At 33.3% G+C, this 27,162-nt stretch overlaps 1 protein-coding gene across 3 annotated transcripts; it reads right to left on the bottom strand.

Moving 5' to 3' along the window:
* Positions 1 to 230: 230 nt before the first annotated feature.
* On the bottom strand, positions 231 to 8,031 carry LOC127125807 (ethylene-insensitive protein 2). 3 transcript variants are annotated; one of them, XM_051054634.1, is made up of 8 exons: positions 7,774 to 8,029; positions 6,375 to 7,142; positions 5,560 to 5,646; positions 5,332 to 5,442; positions 5,046 to 5,258; positions 4,110 to 4,295; positions 1,349 to 4,015; positions 231 to 1,049 (listed from the first exon to the last, which is right to left on the bottom strand). In XM_051054634.1, the coding sequence occupies exons 2-8, from the start codon at positions 6,663 to 6,665 to the stop codon at positions 684 to 686; spliced, it is 3,921 nt and encodes a 1,306-aa protein (XP_050910591.1). In that variant the 5' UTR covers positions 6,666 to 7,142; positions 7,774 to 8,029; the 3' UTR covers positions 231 to 683. The 3 variants fall into 3 exon arrangements, with proteins under 3 accessions (XP_050910591.1, XP_050910589.1, XP_050910590.1); XM_051054632.1 differs by having other exon boundaries at positions 5,332 to 5,646; positions 7,774 to 8,031; XM_051054633.1 differs by lacking the exon at positions 7,774 to 8,029 and adding an exon at positions 7,524 to 7,732 and having other exon boundaries at positions 5,332 to 5,646.
* Positions 8,032 to 27,162: the final 19,131 nt, after the last annotated feature.

Consider the following 27,162-nt stretch of genomic DNA (forward strand, 5'->3'; position numbering starts at 1 on the left):
CACGTCAGACAATTTTAGTCACATTTGTTTAAATATTTTTATCAAAACTCAATTTAAGTAACAAAAAAACTCAATTTGCTTCTAATAAAAAATCCCTCTGACATTATTTAAGAGAACATAGTGCAAATCCACCCAGATCAATATAACATTGAATACATATTATGGAAAGAAAAAAAAACTCTTGTACACCACTGAATATCATAATGTAGACTGTACTATAACACAACAAATTAAAAATAAAATAGAAATTTATGTATGTGATCCAATAATACTATATTTTGAAAACAATTCAACCCAATTTTGGACTTGTAGTACAATTATTTCAGACTTCATTGTGAAAACTTTAAAACAACAAAATTTCAGTGTTTATACAAAAGTTAATTCAGGAAACAATCGGGTCAAAACTTAATTGTATCCCTGCCTTCTATCCACCAGCTAGATAAGCAACGAAGTCCAAACAAAACAAAAACCAAACTGGAACTATTTTCCATCTACGTTTTTAACCGATTTTGCCACAGTTGCATATAATTCTTTTCTTATATGTATGTAACATACAAAGATAAAATCTGCTGCAAGAAATTTGATACATGGAGGCAGAGCACTCCTTGATCTAGGTATGAGCTGCTTCTCAGTATAAATTATAAAACATCCCCAAAGAAACCTGATTTTGTTAATGCAAAACGTTATTGAGTGTGTGCTCCTGAAGAGGGGATCTTGCCCTGATTGGCAAAAAGCTTGCTGGATGATAACCTTCGCTTGTACCGTTTGAGAACAGATGCCATATTTTCCTTCCCCTTCGGGAATGCCACGTCACCAGCTGCTGTACCTGTACGTCCTTTTCTGCTAGAGATAGCGATCTCCACATCTTTAGTCAGCTCAAAAAACATTGATGGAGTAGTGCATTTGCCCCGGCCTGCTTTCACTGTTGGGGGTAACATCCCGTTAGAAAGAGGGGGACTTGCCTTTTGCAGGTGTGTAGTGGGAACTTCAAGGCAAAAGCATGGGGCCGAAGGGGTACGGGGTTTCTTAAAGGCTGGATCGATGATGCCCTGCACATTAAAGCAAGATAAAATAAATCACATAAAAGACATACTAGCATTGTTGAAAGAGAATGCAAGGAACGATATAGAGTGATGAATATATAACATGTTGGACCAATTTTTCCAAGGGATCGATCAACAACAAATAAAAACTCATTTTTTAGGAATTGAACAACGTGTGCTTTCTCTTTTTGAGACATGGAACAGCCAGAAATCTGTGACTAGGTTCCACATCTAAATGTATAAAAAAGCACGGCAAAAATAGACATTCTGACTATTTAAGATAGCAAATTCTTCAGAAAATTTACCTGGAGGCGATTGAGCACATAGGTGTATTTCCCCCAAAGCTCTGGCCGGCTTTCCAAAACTGAGAGGTCAAGAACACGGTGGATACACCAGACACCAAAGCTTACTACTAAATCTAATCTCCATACACATCCCTCCCCACAGTTAGGAACTGAGGATACTAAAAGACTAGAGGCATTTGCCTCGCTTTTCATCAAAGAAACAGATTTCCTATCAGAAGGAAAGTAACGAGTATCGCTCATATGAACGACCTGATTTATCTCCCTAGCTTCAATCTCATAAACAAACTTCTCCCTTGCTGCTACACGATCAATCAGATCTTCATCAATTCCATCATTCTGTTTAAACAACCAATCAGACCCATCCAGTTTTAAGAGCTTCATAATGCAAAGTCTGAGAGACTGAAGAAGTTTCCCTTCTATATCTTCAAATGTAGTTTCTTGAACAATTGCATTCGGCCTTCTTCCTGCACCTTCCATTGCAACATTATGACTTTTATCAGCAACACCAAACTGCTCAAAAGGCTGTCTAGACCAGAGGGATCCAGTGTCAAGACCAGAACTCAACGGTGAAGAGAGTGCTTCTCTGTACACTTTAGATGGAGAGACTTCATCAAAGGCCAAATGAGCTCCTGCTCTTGATCCAGGATTTGAATATAAAGAGGGTTCGTATCCCATCCTACCAGCAAAAGAACCATATCCAACAGAACCATCCCATGGTGCATTCTTATCAGCCACGTAGCCAGCTCTGTGAGGGATGGAGTATCCTGAAATGTCAGGCAAACTGTGGTACTTCTTAGTGTTAATTGAATTGACTGTATTAGCTGCAGGTCCAGAGGTGCAAGAATCATAATTGGACCTCTCAGATAGTAGTTGGCGATTTCTAGAGACAGCTACATTTTCAAAACCAGGGGGATGGCCTACACCTGAACCATTATGCAACTTTTTTCCCAAAGCAAATGCAAGGGAGTAGTTTGAATTACCTGTGGAAGGGGACTTCAGTGATGACAATTGCATAGAACCATTTATGTTTTCAGAACTTCTATCTTTCACACCCCGGCTAAGATAGGATGCAGTCTGATAACCATGTATTGTAGCTGGCTGATAATCCCAAGCCTCGGATGAATGAAGACTACGCACACTGGAATAGCGCCTCTCACCAGATTCAAGGAAATTGCGAGCAGAGTTTTGGGCATATGCATCAAGTAACTGGATGGGATTTGCCCGCACTGAGGAAGAACTCCTTTGAAGACCATATGAAGACTCTGAATTACTTTGCATCCTAGGCTGCGCGGAATAGTCATACGGACCAGCGTTAATTGAAGTGTCGGAAGCTCTACTGCATGCAGATACTAAGTATTCCGAATAGTCCTTTCCACATGGATCCATTTTCTGCAAGGAAGTGGTGGGTCTTGAATCTACGTCTGTCCCCAGCAAAACATCAAATTTCTTTGCTGTCTGGGAAGGATTCCCATGGAAATCATAAAACTGTCCCCAGAATTCATCAAGAATAAGAGTTAGCTGACGTCTTGCCGCACGTCCTAAGCCTTCTATTCTCGATAGACTTCCGAAGCTTCCTCCACCGTCGTCACTTTTCCCACCAATACTCCTGAATGATGGAGGGCCTTCGGATGTTGAAGATGGGGCATTTGGCAAGACCACTCTGGATGATTCTTCAGTTTCCCATGACTCTCCATCATCATCATCCCTTTCAGCGTTTGAATCGTCTTCAATTTCCACAGTCTTCTCAATTGGGGCATCTCTTTCCATTATAGTTTTTGTATCTGCATGTCTAGAATCAGAACTATCATTAACTACAGTAGATGCTTCCCCTGTCTCTGATGTGGAAACTGACGGTGTAACAGAATTATTCCCCTTTACAGCGTTCACCTGGGGACCAGGTTCCATTATGGTTTCAGGAAGAATGGGACGAAAACTTTCATGTGATACTTCTGGGTACTCAAATGTGCTAGCTAAAGCTGGTTTTGGTTCGTCGACTTCAACAGATGTTTCTTCATGAGGCGCTGTTTCAGTTATACATGATTCTTCACCATCAACCAGCGGAATTGGTATAGTCTCTGGCATATCCCAGTTCAACTCCTTAGCATTTAATTGATGAATATTGGCAGATCTTAAAGGTGTGGCAGCTAACCAAAGCATCAAACATAATGACATAAAACCAGTAATGAGAAGAATTGCATATGAGACAGACACGCCATTCCCAACATTCCACCTCAAATCAGCCGCCCAATCACTGTTGCCAAATATCATTTCTACCAAAAAGACGATATTCAAGCCAAGCATCCCAATGAATATGGTCAATGCCAAAAGTTCCAGAGACTGGGAAATTTTGTGCGCACCCATTATTGATCTAGACATAGCAACTCGAAAAAGGGGAATCACGGAAGATGGAAGTTGCAGGGCTACTAAAACCTGAGTGAATATAAGTAGTTGATACATCCCTTCAGCTCCTGAACTCCAGACACAATAAAGGGCAGGCAGCACAGCAATCACTCTAATTGTCACATAATGAAGCCAACCTGGAATATCTAGTTTTAAGAAACCATTCACTACTGCTTCTCCCCCTAAACTCCAAGTTAATGCTGTAGTCTGATTTGCAAGAAACAAAATGAATACAAAACCAAGCAGAGCTATTGGGCTGCGCAACACCTGCAATAAGAATCACAACTATAGTAGTTCAGAATGTGTATGACAGGAAGGATGAGAACAATTTTCATGTCAGCCAATTTGTAGTAAAAGAGACCTGTTCCATTGATGACAGTGCATCTTGAAAAGTAAGCAAAACAGGACCTGTACTGTAAAACTCGTTTGCTGATGTGGTCATCAGCATATTATTTACCAAATAAAGGCCACTGAAGACACATAAGATGGCCAAAAAATGGTTATGACACAATGCATCCTTAGAAATGTTTTTCGGTCCCTGATGCCGCTGCAAAAAGAATATGAAATATCAGATCTACAAAACTCAACTACTACAACCAAATATGACAGAACATGATGTGCATTCTTTCCCTCTAGGTGCATAGCTGGAAAAGTGAAAGAAAAATGAGATCATGGACTATATCTTATAAGAAAAACCCACATCAGGGTTATCAATTGTGGATGGCGGAAAACCAAATATCCGTCATAAAACACCATGGAGCTACCATCCTTTGCAAATTGGTCATGGTGGTAGTTAGAAAATCTACTAAGGCTGATATTTGATTACACTAACCCACATTGATAAAGAGATATGTGTATTAGCAATAATTAATACGAAACCTACTGGGTAACTAACACTAAATTCTGTATGCAAGAGAAACTATCTCTAAAGGACTATCAGTTTGAGAATTCATAAAACACTTTCTTCCCATTTATTCCAATTTCAAACCATACATTCGTCAAGTAAGACACTTCTGATGAACATCCTTACAGTAAGAGAATTGGTACGCAAGAATCTAAAAGTCCTATTAAATAATTACTGAAGACCCTTTATAACTGGACGGGCTCCCATACAAGTAACATAGTTTAGATGAAGCATATGCCCACACAACCATAGTATCAAAGAGAAACTACTGGACGTTTCAAATACAGACACAAGCAAATAAAAGATATTTCTCTGGAAGCATGCCATAGAGACAGACATTTCACTACATTTGCAAAAATGCAAACGGAAATTAAGAATGAGAGGAAATAATACCTGTACAATAGAGGAATGAAGGTAAAAGTTGTGAGGCACAAGAGTTGCTCCAAGAAGACTCATAAGCATAAATGCACTCTCCCCACTCAACTTTATTAGTATTCCATTCACAGAAAGTGGAACTTCTGATTGATTGATGAGTAGTCCAAGTATAAAAGATAGTAATACAAAGCCTGCCACAAACTGTCCTAGGTGTTTTGCCTTCTCAATGTCCTACGAAAAGGCCATATAATAAGTCCAGTGTTGATCAACAAGGGATGGTGAACAAGTGAAGAATAATACTTACAAGGAGGACAGAAAGAAGTATATGAAAAACAGCACCAGTGGCTGTTAAAAAGATACAGGTGAACAAGTCCCACCCAAAAATAAGATTTAATCCTTGTGCCATGCCCAAGATCTTGCAAAACAGTTTAAACCATAGTTTCAAGTCAAAAAAAAAATGACAAATAGAAGATGACTGTGTGTAAATCAAATTCACTGGATATTTAATGTTAATCAATGGTAAGAGAATTACCATGTTAAGATCTAGCATAATCACTGAAAGTTCTGTTTGAATTCCAAGGAAAAGGCATGTCCATGTATCATACTCATCACTGCAAATCTGTAGTTAACAAATGACAAATTAGTCTATAAACAAAGCATACAAATCAAGTGAATTTATCAAAGTTCAATTTAAGCTTGCTCGTGTAAACATCATATTTTCTGCATGACTTTGAAGCAGAAATACAGAAATCCACTATAGTCTGAACAACCAATTCAATAAGCAGATTGAAGAGAAAACCATTAAACCACCACAATTGGACTAGTGTCAACAGGGTAAGAAAAACACTATCCATCTCCAAGTTTTTCTCTCTGCCAGTTTCACAACCATAATACATTCGAGGAAGAATAAAAGGAAAAAATGGGAGCATAAGAAAGAAATGTGGGGAGGAAACCGACAATCTAGTTTGTTTTATTTAATTACACGTTTAAGATGGAAGAAGAAATTTATAAAAAAAAAATATCAATCGATGTAAAATACAATTTCCAGTTCCATATAAACTTCCAAATTTGGTCTGTCAAAACTCAAGTTGATTAACAAACTGCACCGACAGAAGATTGAAACGCACAACAATTATTTATTAGGTTTCAATTTCCTAATGTCAACTAGTTATTTGACAGGGACTGAATGGCAAGGTGCTACATTAATTAGTACAATATAAAACTAAAAAATTGTTTAAAAATCAAACAAATAGGGGTTTAAATCAATTCAGAGTTGAGGAGCTTTCAAATATAAAACTTTTACTACATGGGTGGTGTATCTAATTGTATAAAGCCTACAGTTGATACCTGAGCAAGATCTCTTCCAGTGATTACAGCAACCCGGGCAGATAAGTACTGACAGAAGATAGCTGCAAAATTGAAAATAAGCGTGAAAGCCACCAGATCAAAACCAAACCTTGCACCGCCTTCAATACTTGCCACCCATTTTCCAGGATCAACATATCCTATCGAAATCAAAAGCACGGGTACAACAGCCGGAAGAGCTCGGCTAAGAAAGCCAGGAGCATGATTAAAACGCAACGTCTCTGCCTCCATTTTACTCTTCAGCTGCTCACTACTAAACCTCTCTGCTTCCATTTTCCTCTTTGATACAGCCCAGAAGATAAATCCCGGAAAAATATGATACTCCGACAAATACTTTGAAGTAGCTAAAACTTTCAATGACCAATAGACGATTGTACAATTGTATATTTCTATCAAAAGACTAAATATTACATGCCAATCTTTGATAAAATTGAAAAGGACTTAAACTACAATAAGTCAACTTATAAAATTGAAAAGGACTTGCAATTTGCAAACAATTTTACAAAAAGCATATCCTTACACCAGCATCCAACCAACCAGCCTATAATAACATCAACTAACAACAGTGATCATAGGATACAAATCTGATATTTTCAATCAAGTCAACCTATATCCCATAACAAGAACCAATTTCAATCATCACCTCAACACGACAGAAAATCAATCCGATCGATATTGAGCTTTCTCACTAGCGATCCTCAATCGTAATCCGAGAAAGAATCTCCTAAAAAAAAAACCACTTTTCAAATCCTGCATCAACCAAAAAACTTGATCAATGTAACAAACAAACATCAGTATCAAAACATAAACAGAAGAAAACAGAGGAATAATTTCAGCATTTAAGAACTAACAGTTACCCTTATCCCAATTTAGATTACAACAATTAATGCTTACAAATTAAAAAAAAAAAAAAATCAAACAAGAACAAAACTCATACGTATTGAGTTTAACCGAAGCAAGTGTTAGCATAAAGGAAACAACAAATCAATATGAAAATAATAATAAACCGACTTCATCAAACACGAAAATCAGAGCAAAAAAATCGAAACGAAAGAATAATTATATTAAATTGAATCAAATCAAATCAAATCCACGTAAGATAAGACAAGTGGCGAAAGATGATTCACTTACGAAACACAAAGTAAACGGAAGAGAGAAAGAAACGTAGTTGCATAACAGAACAGAACGAAAGTAGCAGAAGAACAAGAAGCAGAGTAAAACCCTTAACCCTACAGTGAAAAAACTGAAGTAATAACAAAAACACAATCAATGAAAAACGATAGCGTGGATCTGATGCAGGTGGTGAAGAACATTTGCACGAATTTCGAAGATGATGATGACATAACAGTAGAAGAATTTTTAAATTATTTTTTGCAATTACCGTAGAATTAGGGTTCTGTAATCTCTCTACTAGAATTTCTTCGGCGAAGTAGATCTCACACAACTCTGAATAAAAACTTCACGGAACTAGTATATCATCATAATAATAATTTTTATATTTTTATATCATTGATAATTGATTGACGATTATAATAATAATAATATTATTATTTTATCTGTACTATGAAGAGAGAGAAATTGAAATGAAAATTATGGGTTGGGGTTTCAAGATGAAGAGAGAGAAAGAGAGTGTGTTTTTTGTTTTCAAAAGGCTAAAGGAAAAGGAGCCTAGAAAGCTCTGATGTAAAGACAGTTATAGTTTTTCTATTTAGTTTTTTGGGTCCTTTTTATTAATTTTATTTGTAGTAGTACTAGCTAAGTTATTGGTCTTTTTTGTTATTAAAATTTATAGTGTCAAATAGTTAAAGACATTTTATTATATCATTAATTTAGGTAGAGGAAAGAGTTCATGTTTGCAGCCTTATTTATAAGAATCTAGCTATTTGACAACTTGTACTTACTAGTATCAAGCAAATCTATGTGATGTCTACTAGTAATAAATGGCAATCTATTTATGTTTCTGTTTTACTGCCATAACTCTGTAATTAAGATATCCTCTATTTGGTAGAGTACTTTTGTTTTTGAAAAAAGTTCTAGTTGTACTTCAATTTTAATTTTAATCATTGTGTAAATGATAGATTATTAATGTAGTGATAATTGGCGCGAAAGTTGTTTGACGGTGCGTGTTTGTTTTTGGATGAATTTAGTGTATTTGTGTGAAAATAGAAGTTTGACGCGAAAGTTGTTTGTTAAAATGTGTTTGTTTTGGCGTGGATTGAACGTATTTGTGTGAGGAGAGAAGCTTGACGCGAAAGTTATTCCTTAGCGCGTGTTTGTTTTGGTGTGTATTGAATGCATTCGTGTGAGAAGAGAAGTTTGGCGCAAAAGTTATTTCTTAATGCGTGTTTATTTTGGCGTGGATGGAACATATCATGTGAGAGTAGAAGTCTGATGGTCAAACTTTGTAAAATTGAAATGACGTGGTATTAGAATATATGAATAATCTCAATTTAAATGCAGAATTATCGAAGTTATTAAAGAAATCAAGTGAAAGATTCTCTAAAAACGTTACAAGGATATTACTATTTAATAAGTATAAAATTACTACTTGCATCTAAAACACAGACTATTAATGTAGGCGTAACTATTTAACTATTGTGGCGCGAAATTTCTTTTTTAGTGAATGTTAATTCAAATGTGAATTATATGTATTTGTATACTTAAAAATAAGCTTGAATATCAAGTTTTGCATAATTATGATAAACATGGTATTCAAACACAAGAAATCGCAATTTTGACACAAAATCAAAAAAATATTAATTATTAATCATGTCTAATTCAGAAATTAATAATGAAGTTATAATTGGCGCGAAAGTTATTTCTTAGCGCATGTTTGTTATGGTGTGGATTGAATATTAATCGTGCGGAAGTTATCTTTTAATGAGTGTTTGTTTTGATGATATTGATTGCATGCAACCTTGTAAAGTGGAAAACTTGATTATCAAGTTTTGTAAATTTGAGAAAAACAGAATATTGAGATACATAAATCTCAAATTTAATCCATAGACAAACAAATTAATAACGATTGCGTGGATTTTTTAAACTTTTTAAGAGGATATTAGTTAGATAGGCATAAAATTACTACTCGTGTCTGAATTATAAACGGTTAATATAACCACAACTGTTTAAATAAATTTTGGCGCAAAATTTATTTTAAATAATGTTTCTCAAATGTGAATTATATGCATTTGTATTTTAGAAATAAATAAGTTTTTTAAAATTGTGATAAACCTGATATTGGAACACAAGAAATTTCAATTTTAACATAAAATTAAGCAAATTAGGATTAAATAGGTAAATCATTCATTTAAGTTAGCGAGTTTTTGGTTTTCGCCCTTGTGTCATTTTTTTTCTTAAAATAATTCATCAATATTAAAATCATTTTGGTATTCGTCCATAATGTTAAAATCTAGATGAAATTTTTCTATAGATTTTAACGTTAGGGAGGAATACCATAACAATTTTAACATTCAAAGATTCTTTTAAAAAAAGATATAAGGACGAAAATAAAAAACTAACTAACTTATATGGACGATTTACCTATTTAAGACAACAAATTATTAATAATTTTAATTAATATTTTTATAAACAAACATATATATATATATATATCAAATTTAGAAAAAAAATGTATTCATTCCCTCCTCCCTTCTTTATTACAAATAAATTTTTACCATTTAAACTTATTAAATAAATAATATATTTAGATTATACATCAACTATTCAATATATCTACAAAATTAAAATTTGCTGATAATAGAAAAAATTGAGGAAATGAAGAGTATAACAAATAAGCATTAGCATTTTAATAACGTTAATAATAAAAGCATCATCTTGCAAATATTCATAATTATTTTAACTCAACATCTTGCAAATATTCACAATTATTTTAATTCAATTAGATTTATTGGTGTGTAAGTAAGTTATATGTAATTCTCATCTATTACCATAAAGAGAGAGAAATAACCATCCATAACAAATATAAAATAGAAAAATAAATAATTAAATTTACTACCATAACTCTGTACTTAAGATATCCTCTATTTGGTATAGTATTTTTGTTTTTAAAAAAAATGATGGGGAAACTCATAAGATTGCTAGTTCTAGTTGTATTTCATTTTAATTATTAATCATTTGTATAAATCATAGATGGTTAATGTAATCATAATTGGCACGAAAGTTATTTGATAGCGCGTCTTTGTTTTAGTGTGAATTGAGCGAACTTGTATGAAAATAGAAGTTTGACGCGAAAGTTATTTCTTAAAGTGTGTTTGTTTTGGCGTGGATTGAATGTATTTGTGTGAGAAGAGAAGTTTGGTGCGAAAGTTATTTCTTAGCGCGTGTTTGTTTTGGTGTGTATTAAATAGGGGTGTTCAAAACCAAACCAACCCAATAGAAAACCGCAAACCAAACCAAACCAAACCGAAACCGCAAAAAACCGCATTTGGTTCGGATTCGTTTGGGTCATTTTTTAATAAAACCGCACGGTTTGGTTTGGTTTGCGGTTTGTATTTTGCAAACCGAACTAAACCAAACCAAACCGCATTATGTTACAACCCAAATTTTACTTATCCCACATCCAACCAAAACATCAAACCTAGTATGCATTAACCTTACAATTACAAACGTTTTTCTCTTACTCACGTTTAGGGTTTCAATTTCAACCTTCTTAAATCTCTCATAGTAGTATCACACATTCTTCTCGTCTTCTTTTCCATTAGGTTTCACATATTCTACTCTAATAACTCATCTCTTATGTTCTTTCTTTTTCATCTTTTATGTTACTATTTTCTCTTTTAATTATATTTTTATCGCACCTTTCTTCTCAATCTCGCATCTCTTATGTTCTTTTTTTCATCTTCTCTAATCTCTCATCTCATATGTTTTTTATGTTTTATTATAATGTCTTGGATATTATTTTATGCTACTATTTATATATGTTTTTTATTCCACTTTTGTCTAATCTAATTTTTTGTATATTGAATGAAACATTTTTGTCTAAATATGATGAGTTTTGATGTTATTTAGTCATGTATGAATGACTAAGTACAAAGTTATGTTGTTCTCTATAGGTGTATGTATGGCATAATAAAAATATTATAAAAAACCGAACCAACCGAACCAACCCAAACCGCATTGGTTTGGTTTTATTTCTAAAAGCCAACCGAACCAAACCAAACCGCATGCTTTTTTCTCTTGCGGTTCGGATGATATTTATCGCCAAAACCGCCCAAACCGCATCGCGAACACCCCTAGTATTAAATGCATTCATGTGAGAAGAGGAGTTTGACACGAAAGTTATTTCTTAATGTGTGTTTGTTTTGGTGCGGATTGAACATATCATGTGAGAATAAAGTTTGAATATCAAGCTTTGTAAAATTGCAATAACGCGGTATTGGAATATAAAAATTTGAATTTTAATGCAGAATTAACGAAGTTATTAAAGAATGATGGTGAAAGATTCTCTAAAAAAATTAAAAGGATAGTACTATTAAATAAGAATAAAATTACTCCTTGTATCTAAAACACAAATTATTAATGTAGTGGTAACTATTTAACTATATTTTTGATGCGAAATTTCTTATTTTAGTGAATGTTTACTCAAATGTGAATTATATGCATCTTTATACTTAAAAATAAAATTGAATATCAAATTTTGCATAATTATGATAAACACGGCATTAGAACCCAAGAAATTTCCATTTTGACATAAAATCAAAAAATATTAATTATTAATCATGTCTAAATCATAAATTATTAATATTGTGATAATTGGCGCGAAAGCTATTTCTAATCGCCTGATTGTTCTTGTGTGGATTGAATATTATTGGCGCAAAAGTTATCTCTTAATGAGTGTTTGTTTTGATGATATTGATTGCACGCAATCTTGTAAAGAGAGAAACTTGAATATCAAATTTTGTAAAATTGCAAAAAACACAATATTAAGATACATAAATCTCAAATTTAATCTATAATCAAATAAATTAATAATGATTTTATGTAAAAGATTTTATAAATTTTTTAAGAGGATATTAGATAAGCATAAAATTACTTCTCGTATCTGAAATATAAACAGTTAATATAACCACAACTATTTAACTAAATTTTGACGCGAAATTTATTTTAATTAATGTTGCTCAAATATGAATTATATGCATTTATATCTTAGAAATAAATAAGATTTTCAAAATTGTGATAAACCCGGCATCGGAACACAAAAAATTTCAATTTTAACGCAAAACCAAATAAATTAAAATGAAATAGATAAATCATCCATTTAAGTTAGCGAGTTTTTTATTTTCGTCCTTGTACATGTTTTTCTTAAAATAATTCATGAATGTTAAAATCATTTTGGTATTCGTCTCTAGCTTTAAAATATGCAGGATTTTGCTGCAGATTTTAACGTTAGGGACAAATACCAAAACAAAACGATTTTAACGATTATTTAAAAAACAAAAAGATATAAAGACGAAAATTAAAAACTCACTGACTTATATGGACGATTTACCTATTTAAGGAAACAAATTATTAATAATTTTGATTAATATTTTTATAAACAGAAATATACATGTATTTCTCAAATTTAGAAAAAAAACATGTATTTATTCCCTCCCTTGTTTATCATAATAAATTTTTACCATTTAAACTTATTGAGTAAATAACGTGTTTAGATTATATATAGACTATATACATCAAATATTTAATAAATCTAAAAAAAAATGCTTATAATAATAAAAAAGTAGAGAAAATAATTTTTCATTAGTAATGAGCGAAGAGTATAACAAATAAGCATTAATAGTTCTATAATATTATATTCACAATTATTTTAACTCAATTGAACTTGTTGGTGTGTGAGTAAATTATATGTAATTCTTATATATTACCATAATGAGTGAAAAATAATCATCCATAACAAATATAAAAAAGAAAAATAAATAATTATATTTTACTATATAACATCACAAACACAAATTATAGTGAAGAAAATATATAAATAAAATATGAAATAAATTATTAATACTATTGATAAAAAAAAGTCATATAAATATGTCATCATCCTTAATATGTTATTGTCAATTTCTCTTGATTATTTTGTTAAAATATCAATTTTTGTAACAAAATATTTAATTGAATTTTATATGTGCGCGTGGTTTTTTCAAATTAAAAATTTAATTAATTTTTTTAGTTGATGTTTTCTATGTTTGGTATCTCATATATTGTAATAGATGGTGATTTTCAAGTTTTCAGGAACACAGGAAATTTCAATTTTAATGCAAAATCAAATAAATTAGGTTTAAATTGGTAAATCATCCCTTTAGTTAGTAATTTTTTTTTTGTCTCAGAATCTTTTTTCTTAAAATAATTCTTGAATATTAAAATTCTTTTGTTATTCGTCTCTAACGTTAAAATCTACAAGAAAATTCGCAGGTAAAAAGGGATTTTTCTACGGATATTAATGCTAGAGACGAATACCAAAAAGATTTTAACATTCAAATATTATTTTAAGAAAAAACAAAGATATAGAAATAGGAATGAAAATAAAAAATTCGTTACCTTACATGGACGATCTACCTATTATTTAAGACAATAAATTATTAAGAATTTTGATTAATATTTTTATAAACATAAATATAGATGTACTTAGCTTATATTTAGAACAAAAAACATGTATCCATTCCCTCCTCCCTTCTTTATTATAAATAAATTTTTACTATTTTAACTTATTGAATAAATAATGTATTTATATTATGTATAAACTACATATATCAACTATTCAATAAATTTTAAAAAATAAAATTTGCTTATAATAATAATAATAAAAAATGAAGGAATTTTTTTTTCATTACTAATGAGTGAAGAGTATAACAAATAATCATTAATAGTTCAATAACATTAATGATAAAAGATTCATCTTGCAAATATTCGTAATTATTTTAGCTGGATTGAACATATTAGTGTGTGAGTAAGTTATATGTAATTCTCATTTATTATCATAAGAAAAGAAAAATAATCATCCATAAGAAATATAAAATAAAAAAATAAAAAATTATACTTCTATATAACACACACAAAAATTATAGTGAAGAAAATATTAAAATGAAATATAAAAGAAATTATTAATACTATTGATAAAAAAAATGTCATATAAAGATGTCATTATCCTTAATTTATTGTTGTCAATTTCTGTCAATTTTGTTGTTAAAATATTTATTTACGTAAGAAAATATTTAATTAAATTTAATATGTGCGTGTGTTTTTTTCAAATAAAATTTAATTAATTTCTTTGTCGATGTTTTCTATGTTTGGTATCTCATAAGTTAAAATTTCCGCTTCATGGATGACTTACTATTGGAGACTAGTATTCTATAAACATCCAACCTCAATGTAATAGATGGCGATTTCCATGTTTTAATGAACAATGTTGACCTAGAAAAAGCTTATCCCTTATCTTCTTAACGAATGCTTCTAAAACTTGCATGTTATTCCCTTAAATATTGACTCCTCCTCCTGCTCTAATTATAATCTCCACGACCAGACAATCAAAGTCAAAAAAATGTGTCATCCCTAGAAACTAAGTCCATTTGTCCATTTTTGCATTTTGGTCCACAACAATCAAAACAAAACACAAGCACAATAATATATACACCATTATATGCTCAAGTGAGCAAAAGGAAAATTGCATTAACATAAACATGTGCTCAAGTGAGCAAAAAAAGAAGCAAATGAATAATACGTACAAGAATAGTAAATTGCATAAATGTAAAGAGCAAGAATTAAATGTTAATGGTTAATGGTTAGTGTTAGAGTTAGTGTGCCATAAGGCAATTTAGCGCTATGTTAAGCAATCGTAATTGGACTTATGTAGAAGTCACAACTATCTGAGGCCGGTCAATAATAATGTAGGCAACAACACAAGTTAGAGAAAGTCTTGGACAATGTATGTAATATTGTAACAAATCATTTACTTGTCTCGTATGTTAAGGGTGACAAGTTTGTCATTTCTATTCCGGAAGACGAATATCTTTTAGGGATAGACTCCTACAAACACAACCTCCATAGAATAATTTTATGGTCCAAAGTCTCCTCTCCTCTTATTGTTTTAAGCTTGTGTTGCAAACTATCATGACTAAGGCTTTCCATTGCGAAATGGGGTATCATTTCCCTTGGGAAAGATTTTTTTGAGTTCTCTTTCTTAAGCTTAGAAGATGTCTGCAAGGTTAGGGAAACAAGCTCTTGAAATAAAAATCCATGAGTTTTGAAGTTATTTCTCTAGACAAGAGATTTCATACCAACCAATGTCAAGTAAACCTTGGCCCAGGTCTGGTTGAGGATACATATACTTTCCTAAGAGTATTGGAGGCCTAAAATAATTTTTGTTATTGCTAGTAGCATTGGCACATTTATATGTATTGAATCCACTTCTAATAGGTCAACCTTTGAACAAGAATTTGGATATTATATAAGAGTTATAGTATATATTGATCTTCTTAAAGAGCTACAATACAAAGTTCTAGTGGAAATAATAGGATTCGTTCGTGTTCTTTAGGGAAATTAAATATGAAAAACTTCGTGAATTTTGTCATTTCTACAATGCTATTAGGCATTAAAAACCCAATTGTATAAGGAAAGTAGGGCCAACCATTGATAAAGCCAAAAGTAATTCAGGGGGAAATCATAAATTTTATGCAGTGGCGAAAGATAAACAAAAGGCACCAACTACAAATGAAGTAGAAATGAACCTAAGGAAGCTGAAAGATTGTTATCCTAAGGTAGGAAAAACTAGTGGGTTGAGGAAAGAGGATGATGACACCCCAAATAGTCTAGGTTGACCTTGGTGCCATCATTTTTGCTAAGGATCTAATTCAAATGAGTGATGGACAACCATGTGTATCTAGTGGTTCTACGTATTTTAACCACATAGATGAACATTGAGATAGCACAATTGAAGGCATTAGCTCTGATTATTCAAATTTTATTAATGCAACATAAGTTAATGCTACAAATAACACTATAGAAGACATACAAGACAAGAATGGAACTTTCTTGAAGGAATCATGGGTCAACATGGCTAACTTCAAAGATATGGTAGATGGTTTAGAAGAGGAAATATATTCAGACACATGCATGCCACAGTTAGGGGTGGCAAACGGGCATGCTCGTCTTGTTTAGGTTTGTTCGCAAAATCCCGTAAAACAACGAGGCAAGACGGGCATAGTTAAGGGTGTCGACCTATAACTTTGACCTTCCTCGTACTAAAAGTGAGGGCAGGGTGGGGCGGGTATGCGGGACACTGCACATTTTAAGCCTAAAAATATAAAATTTATGTAAATGTATGGGTCCATAAAAACCCGCAAAAAAAAAAGAGGAGGGCGAGGTAGACACATTAGAGGATGCGAGCCTAAAACCTTGGTCTACCCCGCACTAATATGCGGGAAAAACGGGAATTTCCAATGGATGAGGCCCATGTTTCACCCCTAGTTGTAACACCCAAACTTATTTTTAATTGAATTTATATTAATTATTTTATTTAATTGATTGATATATGTGTTTTATTTGATTTATTGATAATTTAATTAATTTAATAAATATTAAAAATATTTTATATTTGGGATAAAATATAATTTTATTTAAAATTAGGGAGCGAGGGGTGAATTGAGTAAGAGCTGATGTGTGGTGATAATTAGAGAATTATTTGAAATAATCATTTTAGAGTATTATTTATTTAGTTGAATAATAGAAATAAAATATAAAGTAGAGTTTTTGTGAGGGTGTTGTAGTGGTAAATTCATGATCATCAAGCTATGGATAAGCTAGACATCAAATAACAAGAGTCGCCACCACGCTTTTATTGTTTCCAAGGAAAAGGGAAAAGTACGAACAAAACCCATAAATAAGAAGTTTTCAAATCAAAACTAATAAAATGCCAAAGATTACAGGTAAGGGGGTTGGTTACACAAAGGAAAGGTGTTAGCACCCAAAGTGTCCTAGGTACTCCTAGGGAACCCTTTCTTGTGTGCATATGTGTTTTTGTACAAAATAATGTTTGCAATAAACAGAGTGTGGGGATGAGATAAGAATTCATTAATTATATTTTTGTGTTTGACAAGACCTTCGGACTTGTGCCTACGTACCAACATAAAAATGAGGGATCAAAACCTCTTAGTTCGTGGTATAAATTTCAAAGTGGATGCATTGCTTTTAACAAAAGTTAGGTTTGAAAGGCACAAAGGCCTAAAAATGGTTTGAATGATTTAATTCTTTTTGGCTTTTGAAAATTCTAAGTCAAGTATAATTAAGTATATTTACAAGTTTGATTAAGAAAAGAAATTTGAAAATGCAATGGCGTAAGGCTAAAGTTTCTAGTTTGCAATATGGTCTAAGTTTAGGAAAAACAAGCACAAGCAAAGAAGTTTTTTTTAAAGGAGGGAGAGATTTTGAAATTTAAGAAGTGGGGAGGATATTAATAGACTAATCCTAAGCACAAATTTAAAAGTTGAGAGTTGAAAAGATCTGACCAATGGGCTGCAATCCAATAGACAAGAATGTCATATAGAAACCCAAATTCCCTTGGACATTAGAATCAAGCAACATACAATGCACAATATATCAACTCGAAAAGCAAGGCATCAAATAAATATAGCCACATCCAATCTTAGCAACTCCATGATCTTCTTCAAACTTGGCCAAGTAGCAGATGAATTTCAAGATGCCATAAGTCACAGGTTCAAAATAACAACTTCATAATGATCATGTTGCAGATGAAGTCAAATGGATCTTCAATGATATATCAGATAAAGTTTCAATTTACAAGCACGTGTTTACATGAAAATTGGCATTGGGCAAGTCTTTTGCATAGGGAGTGTTGCCTAAATTCTAAGTCAAATAGTCTCAGATCAAACCAATAGTCCACACAAGATATTTTTTAGGGTTTTTGTTCTTATTATGTACATTAATGGTCACAAACAAACATAATATAAATAAAGTATATCACAAAATATGGTCCAAGTGGACAAAGTGAAAATGACATTAACATAAACAATTAGAATGGTATGAATAATGGCAAATGAATAAGGCTTAAAAAAATAAAGTGCATTAAAAGTAAATGACTTGAAATTAAATATTAGTTGTTAATGAGTTAGATGTTAGTATTGCTTTTGCTTTTGCTTTTGCTTTTTTGTTTAAGTCATTCTTTGGAGAACACTCAACCCACTTATCACAAGCATGGATCCTTGAACCAAGACATCTTCCAAAGGAAGGAAAAAAGGCCAAGTTTCCACACAATACCATGAAAGAGGGGAGACTTACAATCTCACTAACTAGAATGTTATGTCTTTTGTGTCAACAATTTAGCGCTATGTTAAGCAATCGTAATTGGACTTATGTAGAAGTCACAACTATTTGAGGTCGGGCAATAGAATTTTGGTGTTAATGGATGTTAGAGACATAGTATAATGGACTATGATCATGAAATATACCACACACAAAAAGAATATGCAAAAGTGGGGGCCTAATCTCATCCATACTTCTGTTAATTGTGCAACCAACTAGCCTTAGGATATTGAGATATCATAGGTTCATGACATGAATGCATAAAGAAGGGGAATGAGATGAAGAGGGAGGGGAAATACATCAAACTCAAGTTGGACAAAGGAGGACTTTTACCAAATTAAGATCATTAATTCATTTTGGGAGATGGAATGTACATTCCATCAATCGCCTAAATCCAATGATCTTAACTTGACAAAGTCATATCAACCTTGACCAAGGCCCAACAACACAAGTCAAACTTCCAAAGTCAATCAAAATGGCTCTACATAATTTATTTGGCATTTAATCAATTAAAAGTATTAAAATAATGCATTAAATTTAAATATGGTTGGTCAATTTCCTAAAACCTCATCAAAACACCAAAGAAATGGCCATGATATTTATCATAGGTCAAAAAAGGTCAAAGGACCTTGGAGAAAAAATTTCAGAATTTTTGGAGACTTAAAAATATTTTTAAACAATTAAAAATATTCACAAAATCAATTAAATCATGAAAAATATTAATAATGATCCAAAAAATAATTTTAACTCAGAAAATGAAAAAGAGGATTTTATTTAAATTTTTTTGGTGAAACTCTCATATTTTTTGGATCAATATTAAATTTAATATGAATTAATGAAAATCAAAGGAATTAAAATTAAAATAATAAAAAAAAACGTGGACCACTTGATCTCCCTCATTAATTGAGGTGGCTGATCAAGTGGATCTGAGTGTGCGTTCCACCATACACCAATTCAAATGTTCCACATGCGTGGTAATCACTTTGGACGCCCCAGATTAAAACATTTTAAAACGCATCAATGGTTCTGAACCGTGTCACCTCACTGCCGGAGCCAAAAGTCGGTCATCTTCTCCGATGACCCTGGCCGGACTGGTTCAATCATCACCATAACATAAATGAAAAAGGAGGACAAGATCTGAAAGATAAAATGGCGTAGATCACGAATATCACCTCAATTTTAACTAACTCCAAATATATAGAAAAATATGTGGAGTTGAATTTTGAGGTGTGTCAACTGAGTTGCTTCGATTTGACCTCAAAGTAACTTAATCTTCTTGCCTACATTGGTAGGACTTCAAACAACTAAAGATCAAAGAGAATTAATCAGAATTGAGTGAGAATCGAAGAGAAGAAAAAATCTGGAAAATACCTTCAATGCTGTGCAAAACTTGATCTCTCTTGCTTCAATTCGTGTTTGATCTTGCTCAGGTAGCTTGCAGAAGTGGCTTAGGATTGGTACAAAGCTTTGGATCCTGGAGTTTTTGGATCTCCAAACAGTGAGATTCAAACTCAGTTTTCAAATGAAAATTCTCAGGTTTTCCTTTCAAATGTGAGGGTTTGAAGTGTGGAGGCAAAGCTGGCGCGCAAGGGTCCTTTGAAATGAGCACAGAGGGTCTCTATTTATAGCAAAATGGAATGTTATTTGCACACTTCAAAACCTGTCCAAATTTACCAATGTCATGTTCATGCTTGCATGGGCGTGTACAGGCCCATGAAGCAACTCAATTAAGTCCAAAATAAACTATGCTGAGGTCTGAATGAAGCTTGAATGGCAAGGCAAAGTTAAATGATCATTTGAAGTTTGAATCTTGCCAACTGATACAGTTGTATTTACACCATGCGCAGACCCCTCAAACTTCATCCAAAATGAATGAATTAGGACTATTTGGAAAGCTTAGATCAAGAGGAACAACTCTTATGTTGAACACTTTTCCAATTGGATTCTAAGTGTCAAGTCACATACTTCATGATTCCACCTTGCTTAACTTTTTATGTGAGCTCCAAATGAGAAAAGTGTCTTCATAAAAGTTGTATCTATTTAAAAGACATTAAAAATGGTCACAAATTTGACATCATTTGGATTTAGAATGAGTGAGTTATGCATTTTTGAAGTTGAGGAAAATCACTTGTTCAATGGTATTGGTCCAAAATGACCTATAATGTATCCTCATATCACATGCTCATAAAAGCTGATTTAGCTCTAACTCTAAACATAAATGTTGAATTAGACATCCTTAATTTGATTGTGAAACTTGTAAAACTTTCATATCATAAAAATTGAGCAAGTTATGGCCTTGGGAATTTGACTTTCAAATTAGGGTTTAGACAAAATGACCTATGATGTTTCAACATTGAAAATGACTTTCCAAGCAAAATTAGCTCTAGACCTCAACATGAAAGTTGTTTGGAATGTCATTTAGAGTAACTTTACTCTTGTAATAATTTTCATATGATGAAAATTGTAGGAGATAGGGTCTAGGGATCCCCAATTTTGATCAGATGAATTCCTCTGATCAACTACCATCAACCAACTTGCTAAATTGCAATTCTCTTGACTTTTTAGGCTCATGGTAGATCATATATGCATGATATGATGGAATTTGAAGTTTCCCTTGATAAATTTTATCAATTTATGAGGAATCTTATTGAAGAAGTTACTCAAGATACCTAGATGAATTAGGGTTCCATGGCAAACCAACTCCAAACGTTTGAAGAATACTTGATCAAAATAACACGTAGAGATCATGGGGACTCATATATGATGCTTAGGGACATTTTGGATCAATCCTTGGTTGTGCTCTTAGCAATGAGGGTCTCAAACCCTAGGTGTGAAAGTGATAGATCAATGGTGATCATGCCCTACCTACAAAAGAGTTAGGCAAATACAAAGACATATTTATTGGTATTTTGGTTAGTAAAAAAATGATAATATACAAGTATGATACAATCACATGGTGTTTGGTCATATCTCCCAAAATAATCCCAATGAAAGAGGAGTAAGGAGGATGCCAAGGTATGATCTAAATGCTAATGTATATGATGAAATTGCATGAGGGATCTTAGGGTCAAAATTGGGGTCTTACAGGTGTGAGGAGAGTTTAGGGTGAAAGAAGTAATTGGGATATTATGTTAGAATAAATAGATAAGTGTTGGAACTTTTGTGTTGTACATGAAAGGAAAATAGGCATAAAAAGCCAGAGAGTTAAGCGATCGTAGGAAAGAAGAGCGAGGTAGATTCCAAGGGCAAGAAAGTTTAACATACTGCAATTTTTTGAGGTAAGGGGGAAACTATTTACATATGGGTGTATATGCAATATTATAATGATGGATCATAACCCTCATATTTGTTTCTCCTCAATTTTATATTTGCGTTTGTTGTTTATGTATTTTTGGGAAAAAAAGGGTTTGCCTTGAACCATTATGCCTTATTTTTGAATACCTTGTATGAGGTGAATTAGTAATAACTGCTTATTTTTGTATCTTTTGCCTTGTTGTTGTATAATAATTTGTGGTTGTGCCTTTTGGGGCTAGTTTTCTTAATAATAATTGGATTATGGTATATAACTTGTTTGTGGTTCGATCTGTGTTGATTTTTGAGCGATAACAGAAAAAGTCACCAAAAGTCCCAAATGACATTTTTTTCTCGAAAAATCAAAATAAAAGTAAAAAAAATCAAGAAAATAAAAAAAATGAAATTTGGGGGGGCGATCGGCGGCGGGTGACAATAATGTCATGCATCGATGATCGATGGTGAATAGTGTCATGCATCGGGATGCGCCAATGTTTTGTGGCAGTCGGAAATCGGGTGCCACACGATAGGTGTCGCGGTATCAGGCGACGGAGCCGCCAAAAATCGGGTTCCACACAATAGGTGCTGTGAAAATTGGGAGTCGTGCGGCAGATGCCGTGATAGTGAGCGATAGAGGCTGCCGGAGTTTAGGTCGTGAGGAAACAAGCTGCGAGTTTGCGGTAGCGGAGCTCGGTGGCACGGGCATAGATTTAGCGGCAGGCAGCGGTTCAGAGCTTTGTTGTCCAGTTCGGTGAGTTTTTGCGTAATTTTGAGTTGAATGATTTTTTGTTACCTTTTTGATGAGTTTAAGAGTCAAATTTATTACATTAGAGTTGTCATAGTTGGTTTTGAGTTGTTTAGAGTTAAAGATCAGAATATAGGATACACTTGAATTGCTGAGTAATTTATAATAATATTATTGAGTTGTTTGAGTTGAAATTCGAGAAATCTAATAGGTTCAGAGTTGTTTTGATAAGGCCGGAGTTTGCCTTGAATATTTGTTGCCATACCTTGTTGGTAGCCTTACATGAGTAATAATGATTTTGCATTGTTGATGAGTATGTGTGAATATTAAATATTTATATGATTGAGCTATAATTGTATGACATAGTTTGAGTTAAGTAGTTTAGAGAGAACTATTTGTGAGCAAATTCTTTACTTTGAATAAGTTTTGAATGATAGCAAATTGTGTGATCATTGTCCAATTGTTGGTTGTGCATTATTTTACATGTTTCAATTGTGTTTTTAGCCTATACTACTATTTCGTGCCTATACATAAAGATCCACATTGATACATTTCTTCAAAGAACTCATAAAAACTATTTTGTGTCAGTATGTATCGACACATGTTCATATGCATCGATCCATAAATTTGTTGTAAATCACAAAACGTTTTTGCTTCAGTATGTATCGATCCATACGAGTCTTGTATCGATACATGCTTAGTTAAAATTCTCTATGTATCGATACATACGAGCTTTGCATCGATACATGCTTAGTTAAAATGCTCTATGTATCGATACATACGAGCTTTACATCGATACATGCTTACATTAATTCTCTAAAATTAATCAAAGTTACAGTATGTATCGATGCATAACCTTTTGTATCAATACATAATTCTGTTGTGTCTACTAATAACTTCTGTCTTTCATATATAAGAAGTATTTTTGACAGCAGTTTAAGGTACGAATTCAGAAGAGAAAACAATTGAACACAAATCAAAGGGGTGTGTAGCAGCAATTGTTTTTGAGCAGTTAGAAACCTGAAAGAGACTTCATCTTCTTCATCTTCTCAATCTCTTTTCTTCAAGAACATCAACACATAATCATTCTTGTTCTTTGGATTAAAGGATCAACGAGATAACGTTCAGTGGTACGATCAAGGATCTAGCTGAGGTGTTCAGTGGAACGATTGAGGATCTAGCTGAGTTGAAGGTTGAAGGGGGTTTTGAGGAAAAACCAAACGGTTTGTCCTTCAAGAACTGGAGTGTTCTTGCGGGTTTGTTAGTCACGTTTGCAGAACAGATTCAGTCGTAGCGTAGGGTTTGGAAATTGGGTGATTTCGCAAACAGGTCGTGGAATCGGTGAATTGTTTGCAATTTCTTGCAGGAAATTCTTGATCGAGCTCAGATCAAGTGGAGGTTTGATACAAGAAGAAGTTCTTGGGATTTAGAATTCTGTCTTTGTATTGTAACCTTGTATCAACGAATTCGGCATTATTGATAATTACAGTTCTCAATTTCATTTGAAATTGAGAGGGAGACGTACCCACACGCGAGGACGACAGTGGGGAACTTCCTTACCAAATCTCTGCGTATCGTATTCTTTCCTTATCTCTCTTTACGTTTTCAACAGTTTTGTAATTTCAGTTAGTGTGTTGTGCCTGTATTTTTCGCGATACAATAGTGGCAAGAAAACTTCTTTAACTAAAGTCCACCATTGTTCATCATTGATAACATACACACCAATTGTTTGACAAAACTGTCTGCTGAGTTTTATTCATTGGAATTAGGATCTAGTGATAAGTGCATTCAATTTGATAAGATTCTGGTGTTAATAATCTCGATCGTTCTAATTCAAATCCAGCAATAAATTTGCGTGTCCGGTTTTCTAGTAGCGGTTCAGAATAGACGGAAGTCGATTTCGGGACTGTAATTTTCCGCTAAGTTTCAATAACTCTGATAAGATTTTTAAAACCGTTTATTTTAAAGAGGTGATCTATTCACCCCCCCTCTCGATCACTAGCCACACCGTCTAACAAGTGGTATCAGAGCGCCGGTTCGCTGGTGCTCTATGGCTGCCTGTAACGATATGGATTCTAAACCAAAGGGGGCGTATAATAGAGCGCCGATTTTCAACGGTGAAAATTACGGCTACTGGAAAGACTGCATGCGAGTTCATATAAATTCTGTTGATAGGCTAGTATGGGCTGCCATTGAAAATGGTCCTTTTCAAATTACTATGACAAATGCGACTGGCGCCATAGTTCCTAAACCAGAAGCTGATTGGAATGAGAAAGATGAGAAAAAGTGGTCGTGTGATTGGAGAGCTCGAAATATGCTAATTTCAGCACTTGGTGTTGATGAGTATTATCGGGTATCCCATTGCACGACAGCTAAAGAAATGTGGGATGCTTTAGAAGTTGCCCATGAGGGTACTACTGAAGTAAAATAGTCCCGTATTAACACACTCAATCAAGAGTTTGGGCTCTTTCGCATGAAACAAGGAGAATCTATCTCCGACATGCAAAAGAGATTCACTCATCTCACTAATAGGTTGAATGCACTTGGAAAACCTGTTTCTAATGAAATAGCTACTAATAAAATTCTGAGGTGTCTTAGCAGGGAATGGCAACCTAAAGTAACAGCTATTAAGGAAGCCAACGATCTAACGACACTTACGATTACAACTCTATTTGGAAAGCTGGAAGAACATCAGAAAGCATTAGAAAGTCTTGAAAAGTTTGAGAACAAAAGTAAGAAGGAAAAGGAGAAGAAGAGAGACAAAGAGGGAGAGAAGAAGCCAATAGCTCTTGTGGCCTCTAGCTCTAAGTCCTCACGAAAAGAGCAAAGTGACAATGATTCTAGTAGTGACAAAGATTCGGATGATGAGGAAATGGGACTGTTTGTAAGGAGATATAATAGATTCATTCGAAAGAATGGAGTCAAGCATTCTGATAAAAACCTCATGAAGTTTCGAAGATAATCTACAGATTCAAAACAGGAAGAGAATAAGAAGAGTACAGGAAGAGGATCTTGTTTTAATTGTGGTAAATCTGGACATTATAAAACAGATTGTCCTATGAAGTATAAGGATCAAGGAAAAGCTCCACCAAAAGGGTACAGCAAATAAAGAAGAGCTTATATTGCATGGGAAAGTGATAGTGATTCATCAAGCACACAAAGTTCAAGTGATAGTGATGAAACCGCAAATCTGTGCCTTATGGCTCACACCAAAAATCTGTCCTACCACAAGAAGAAAATCAATGATAAAAAGGTAAAACAATCCTATTATAATAATTTCTCTTCTATGTCTTTTTCTGAACTGAAAATAGCTTTTGAAAAATTGCATAACGAAGCTGTAGATGCTTTTAAAAGATTATCTTCCGATAAACAAATTTTTTCATTTCTGGAAGGTAAAGTATACAAAGCTGAAAAAGATTTAGAATGGTTAAAAGCTAGTATTGCAGAAAATTCAAAAATTATTGACATTGATGGATGTAGTAAAGTTAGGTATTGTGAAGCTTGTCATATTTGGCAACTAGAGGTAAACACTCTCAAGGTCAAATTGGAAAAAGCTTTACAACCTAAGGTTACTTATGCCGTTGACTCTAGGTTGTTTAAGAAGTCATTAAATCCACCATATGCAAAATACTCTTTTATTCCAAAGGATTTAATGAACAAGAATAAACAAACACATCATCATGGTTTATGTCATTATTGTTGTCGTGCTGGCCATACCATTGAAAAATGCAAGTTTAGGAGATTTCTTGTTCCTAAAGGTATTTATCAATGGAAGCCAAAAGGCAACCATGTTAGCACTTACCCACTTGGACCCAATGAAAATTGGGTACCAACCTCTCTCTTTTGATATTGTAGGATGAGTGCCTTGCTTCCGTAGATAGGAGATAGTTTCTTGACAGCGGTTGCTCAAGGCACATGACCGGTGATATATCGCCTTTTATAGATTTCAAAGCAAAGAAGAAGGGATATGTTACTTATGGAGACAATAACAAAGGAGCTATACTTGGCAAAGGTAGTGTAGGTAATCCCTCTACCACTACTATTTCTGATGTCCATTTAGTAGAGGGGCTTAAACACAATTTGTTAAGCATAAGTCAATTGTGTGACAAGGGCTATAAAGTTTCTTTCACAAAAACTTGCTGCATAATTGAACATGCTGAACACAATGTTGTGTTTAAGGGAGTAAGAGTAAACAATATCTATATGCTTGACCTTTTTGATGTATCTTTAACAAGTACTAAATGTCTAGTTACCTTGAATGATGATTCTTGGCTTTGGCATAGACGTTTAGCGCATGTTAATTTCGATTTGCTTAATAAGGTTGTATCTAAGGATCTAGTAGTCGGTCTTCCAAAAATAAAATTTTCAAAATACCACCTATGTGACGCGTGCCAAATGGGAAAG

Source organism: Lathyrus oleraceus, chromosome 3 (assembly GCF_024323335.1).
Source record: "Lathyrus oleraceus cultivar Zhongwan6 chromosome 3, CAAS_Psat_ZW6_1.0, whole genome shotgun sequence".
In the NCBI taxonomy this organism is placed as follows: domain Eukaryota; kingdom Viridiplantae; phylum Streptophyta; class Magnoliopsida; order Fabales; family Fabaceae; genus Lathyrus; species Lathyrus oleraceus.